The sequence below is a fragment of the Colobus angolensis genome, unplaced genomic scaffold (genome assembly GCF_000951035.1).
Source record: "Colobus angolensis palliatus isolate OR3802 unplaced genomic scaffold, Cang.pa_1.0 Scaffold18, whole genome shotgun sequence".
NCBI lineage: Eukaryota > Metazoa > Chordata > Mammalia > Primates > Cercopithecidae > Colobus > Colobus angolensis.
Window position 1 is genome coordinate 8919131 of NW_012114932.1, and position 6000 is coordinate 8925130.

Sequence of the window (6000 nt, forward strand, 5' to 3'; positions counted from 1 at the left end):
TTAACCAAGCAAGAAGGCAAAAGCATCACATTACTTTTTTAATTAAAATGCTTTCAAGTGTCTTTAATCTTTTCCAGATCAGACTGGAGGGTAACCTTCAGCCAACTCAAGCTTCAACATTAACACCTTCAACAAACGTGGATCATTCCTGACTTCGTTTCTCCCTTTTTTTTTTTTTTGCTTCCTCCTTAGCCTCTACTTCTACTTTGCCTCCCGAATCTACCACCATCCCAAAGAAATCATCCTGAACAACAATCAACAGGAAAATAAGATCCATCAGATACTTTCCTGGACATGTGCTTCAACAAGTGACAAGTAAGACTCTAGTGTTTGTTTGTCTGTTTGTTGGTTTTTTTTTTGGGGGGACAGAGTTTCACTCTTGTCGCCTAGGCTGGAGTGCAATGACACACGATATTAGCTCACTGCAAGCTCCGCCTCCTGGGTTCAAGCGATCCTCCTGCCTCAGCCTCCCAAGTAGCTGTGACTACAGGCATGTGCCACTACGCCCTGCTAACTTTTTTGTATTGTTAGTAGAGACGGGGTTTCACCATTTTGGCCAGGCTAGTCTCAAACTCCTGCCCACCTCAACCTCCCAAAGTTCTGGGATTACAGACAGGAGCCACCACGCACAGCCTCTTCTTTTCTACCTCTGACTCACCTCTGTAGTATGTGACCACAGAACAGATTCCCTACTTTCAGAAAGCTTCAGACCAAAATAAACCAAACATTTTATCAGTTTTTTTAAAAATTTAACTCATAAATATAATCTTTGCCATACCATGTGTGGAAACTTCAGCACTTCCTGCACAGATATTATTAAAGTTGTATGAGACAGGAATAATGCTTTTTGCTTTGATTCAATTTCATAGAGCTGAACATAAGAATAACTATAGGGCAGACACTCAGTAAAAATTAACTATTCACTAAGTAGAACTTGAAGGTTGTTTTCTAAATTATATGAATTTTAAAATAACTTTTAACATGAGAGAGGACCCACTCTTACCAAAGACAGGATTTCTTGCTAGATTAATACACACTGCCATGTCAGTCCAGTGGGCATGCTGAAGTTTCCATGTCTTTATCCTAATGTTAGTGCTGAGTCTACATGAGCAAAGCTTTGTTTAAAGCACCAGTTATTCTACTGAAAATGGCATCTTACTAATTATCTGCATTTAATGGGATTTTCCCAAAATGATATGTTCTAGGAAAAATACACCTTAAATGAAGCCAATTAAATATGTATGAGCTAGAAAATCCACAAAAAATACCAATAAATGCCCAACAGAATGTCAAAATTAAAGATGGACAATATAAAAGTTAGCAAGCACGTACAACAACCAGAACTCTCATCTATGGCTGGTGGGAGTGTCAATGGTACAATCATTCTGAAAAGGGGTTTGGAAGTTTCTAATAGAGATTAAACATATCATATCTCATGCCCTTCACCCAATGACCCAGCAATTCTATTCCTAATGAGAGAAATAAAACATATATCCACAAAAAGATCCATTTAGAAGGTTGACTATTATGAACTTTACTCATAATAGTCAAAAACTAAAAATAATCAAAGTATCTACTAACAAGAGAATGTAAAACAAATAATGGTATGTTCATATAATGGAATCTTACACGGCAATAAAAAGAAACACACTACTTATATGCACAACAGTATGAATGGATCACATAGACATTGTGCTGAACAAAAGAAGCTGGACACACCAAAAAAGGGTGCACGCCATATAATTTCATTTATAAGAAGTTCTAGAATAGGTAAAATGGATCTACAGTTAAAAGAACTCAAAAACTGGTTACTTCCAGTGGAGCATTATTGATCAGAGGGAACTTTCTTAAATGAAATTATATCTTAAGAAGGGCATGTCACATAGGTGTATTTTATTTTGCCAAAGTTCACCAAATTGTATACTTATAATTTATGAATTTCACTATATGTAAATGTTACACTAAAAATTACAGCATTAACAATTATAAACAAATATTAAACTCAGTTTGCCTATCATGGTGGTATCAGTAAGCAATTTTGAAACCACTTACTGTATATTCTAGGCTCAAGCAAATGAGTGAACACATTAATAAGGAGAACGGAAGCCAGGTTTCTCTCTGTTAAAGAAGGCAGTAGAAATGCACAAAGGAAAAAGACTAGGATGTACCTGAGGTACTGAATTGAAGGGGAGGTATCAGTATGAACACACGGTTTTTATTGGGTAGAGAAAAATACACGTATGTGTATATACTTGTATATGTGTGACTCTTATGAACTATATTATATGTGTATTACATATTATAGTAAGTATGCATGCACATTTCCTACTTCTGTCTACTGAGGTCTATAAATAATGGTATACCTATAGCATTGAGTATACATAGTATCCATATCTTGGTTTCTAAATACCTTTGTCCTCATAAAGAACCAGCAGAAACAAAAGAAAAAAGAAAAGAAAATTGCTGGCTGATTGCAGGACTAGGACAAGAAAAGACCATGATGATTCTGGAGCATCAATTTGCATCAGAAACTAAAGTTCTCAAATAATGATGGAGGCATGTTAAACACATACAGGATCCTGTTTGAAGGGACTCCTATTGGCTAGATCTACGGCAATCTGGGTATCAATACAATGAGAGTAATGAATTATGACTGACTGAATAAAATAAAAACCCAAGAGATGACGGTAACATGAATATACAAATAAACAAATGAATAAGAAAGAATATTACAGTAGGCTAACAAATAGAAAAATTATGAACTTGTAATAGACCTAAAAACAGTGAGTATGGCTGAGCATGGTGGCTCACGCCTGTAATCCCAACACTTTGGGAGGCCAAGGCAGGCAGATCACTTGAGGCCAAGAGTTCGAGACCAGCCTGGCCAACATGGCAAAACCCTGTCTCTACTAAAAAGTACAAAAAGTTAGCTGGGCATGGTGGTGTGCACCTGTAGTCCCAGCTACTTGGGAGGCTAAGGCAGGAGAATCACTTGAACCCAGGAGGCAGAGGTTGCAGTGAGCCGAGATCATGCCACTGCACTCCATCTCAAAAAAAAAAAAAAAAAGTAGGTAAACAAAACATTTTATGAAGATATGGATATTTAAACAGTCTCAAAGTTATCTTCCCACAAATTATTAACCATGTAGAAAGAGAAAATGGTAACTTTATAATGGAAACTGTTGGCAGACACCCCCTTAAACAAATATTCAATGTTAACATCATCAACATCGTAACAAACTAACATCATGTACTTCCTGATCTGATGCACTGAGAAGGATGCCTATCACTTTGGTGATTCCGGCTTCTTTGGAGCCTGAATACTACAGGAGCCGATGTAACCTGAATTTAATCTTTGGGAAACATCAGACAAACCCAAATGGATGGGTATTCTGTAAACTAACTGGTAGCTTCTCTTCAAAAATGTCATGGTCAGGAAAGACAAAGAGAGGCTCAGAGAACATTCCAGGTTAAAGGAGGTAAAAGAGATGACAGTTAAAAGTTATGCATGATCCTGAATCCTGGATGAGGGGAAAAAATAGCTACCAAGGACATTACTAAGACAACTGCTGAAATTTAAATATGGATTGTGAATTAGACAGTAGTATCTATTTGTATTAAATGTTAACTTTCTTTTTTTTTTGAGATGGAGTTTCGTTCTTGTTGCCCAGGCTGCAGTGCAATGGCGTGATCTCGACTCACTGCAACCTACGCCTCCCGGGTTCTAGCAATTCTCCTGCCTTAGCCTCCTCAGTAGCTGGGATTACAGGTCCGTGCCACCACACCTGGCTAATTTTTATTTTTAGTAGAGATGGGGTTTCACCATGTTGGTCAGGCTGGTCTTGAACTCCCGACCTCAGATGATCCACCTGCTTCGGCCTGCCTAGGATTATACGTGTGAGCCACCGCACCTGGCCTACAGACTAACCTCAGTTTCAGTAAGTATACTATAGATATGTAAGAGAATAGATTTTTGCTTCAGAAATACAAAGGACATATTTATAGAGGTGTGATGTCTCCAACTTTCTCTCAAATGATTAAGAAAGAAATGCTATAGGAGAGAGAAAAAGAGAATAATACAGTAAATGGAGAAAAATGTAAGCAACTAGTGAATCAGGTAAATGATATGCAAGTTCCTTATATTATTTTTCTAAGTTTTCTGTATGTTTGGAATTGTATCAAAATAAAAGTTGCTCCCTAGAAGCATATATAAACTGTAAAATATATATGTATGGCCAATATTTATATAAGCAACATCGATTCTCAAACTTTAGTTCCAGAAAATGTTTATGGGCTTTCTGAAAGGAAGATGATTCTGGGGCCTAATAAACTTGCTCACTGCAATCCCTTTTCGAAGAGAAAAGCCACAAGGCACTTTTAATAAAGAAGTCTATTTAATGGATTTAATCCAACATTCCACAATAATCCGTTCAGAAAACCTTGTTAAAATAGAACACACTTTAAAATCTTATAAAAATATGAATATGCTGTGGAAAACAGTCAGAGAACCACTTGTCCAGTAAACACATTTCCCATACTCACTTAATTGAAGAAAGATTTGTGCTGGGAAAATAAGAGGCAGAGACAGAGAGACACGCACATACACACACATAGGAGTGGCGTCAGCTTCAAACAGGAAGAGTGGAAAGATGTGTATCTTACAGACTTCTATCTAAAATGCCCTACCCAGGCTCATAGAATGCGTTCTTGTAGGATATATTTTAAAAGGGGTAGATATTTGGTAAACTGAGTCCCAGTTTTATTTAGCCATTACATCAAACATGCTATGCAACATGTTGCTTTAAATATGTCTCTTCCAAGGAACTGCATAGCAGAATAACTTCCCAGCCTTAATGAGTACCTATTATAGGCCAGGTATTGTGCTAGGCTTAGATAATGCAAGAATGAATAAGACACAATTTCAGCCATCCATGAGCTTTCAGTCTAACGAGTGAGATGGAAAAATGAACATACCCAGTGAGAACTGTGGTGCTCAAGGATAAGCATTAAGCTTTATGGGAACGCAAAACGACGTGGCTAACTCAGGCAGAGGGTGATCAGAAAAGGTTTCCTTCAGGAAGTGTTATCTAAGCTAACCTGTTCCTTTCTCATGCTGTCTTTGAAAAGGTATTCAAAGGATTTTAAAAATATATTAGTCATCCAGTATTCATGTTCTGCTCCTAAATGGCATCATGTAAAAAAAAATTAAAAAAGAAAATACACTCATTAGCTCTTAACATCTAGGTGCATTTCAAAATCTAAGAGGGCTGTGACACTGAGGTTACCCCAAACAGCCATCTCAGAATTCTTTTAAAAGCACCTCTAGACTTAGCTAGGTATTCAAGCATAGGAATAAAACAATTTGAAGAGAAAAACACGTAAAGGAAGAAACTGAAAAAATCAGAAATAGAACAGTACAAGAAGACAAAAAAGTGATAAGTATTGTTTACCTGTCAGTTGACATTGATTAATCTTGTGTTCTGTGATATCGCTCAGCGATTCAAACACCTGGAGGCAGCTGTCACAGCTGTGCACAGCTTCGTCTTCCAACTCCTCCCCGTCTTCCGGCCTCTTCTTACAATCTAGTGCCTCTCCATCTTCAGTCTTGTCTTCAAGTTTACAGTTGGGGTCTGAAAAAAAATCAACACTGTAAGTATGGGGTTTAAAGACAGGTTCTTTTAAAGTAACGTTTAATCTTCTTGCTACCAAAAACAGAAACACCATTTTCCTTGAAGTTGCAATCGGAGGGCTTCATTGCAGATTTTATTACAGGTGAATCAAAAGTGATTCACTAAAATTATTCAGTTAGTGATCATCAAAGGCCTTCTTCCCTTTGCCCACCATGCAGCCCTTTTCCTATCTCTCCCATCAAATCACTCATCTACTCCTAAGATTGACTTTGCCATTTTTTTCCATAGCCTTTTAGTTTTTGCTCAAAAGAGAGAGATAAATCACTGAGAATTAAACAGTCTCCAATGCAAAAGAAAAAAAAAAAAAAAC

General features: G+C 37.2%; 1 protein-coding gene across 2 annotated transcripts in view; it reads right to left on the reverse strand.

Moving 5' to 3' along the window:
* ZNF521 (zinc finger protein 521) overlaps positions 1-5779 on the reverse strand; it is a 263135-nt gene extending 257356 nt beyond the window's left edge. For both annotated transcript variants that reach the window (XR_001001481.1, XM_011939277.1), the window contains exon 1: positions 5451-5779. Coding sequence is in view for 1 of the 2 variants with exons in the window: in XM_011939277.1 (XP_011794667.1) it covers positions 5451-5724 (274 nt within the window). In the remaining variant the exon portion in view is untranslated. The remainder of the gene's footprint in view (positions 1-5450) is intronic.
* Positions 5780-6000: the final 221 nt, after the last annotated feature.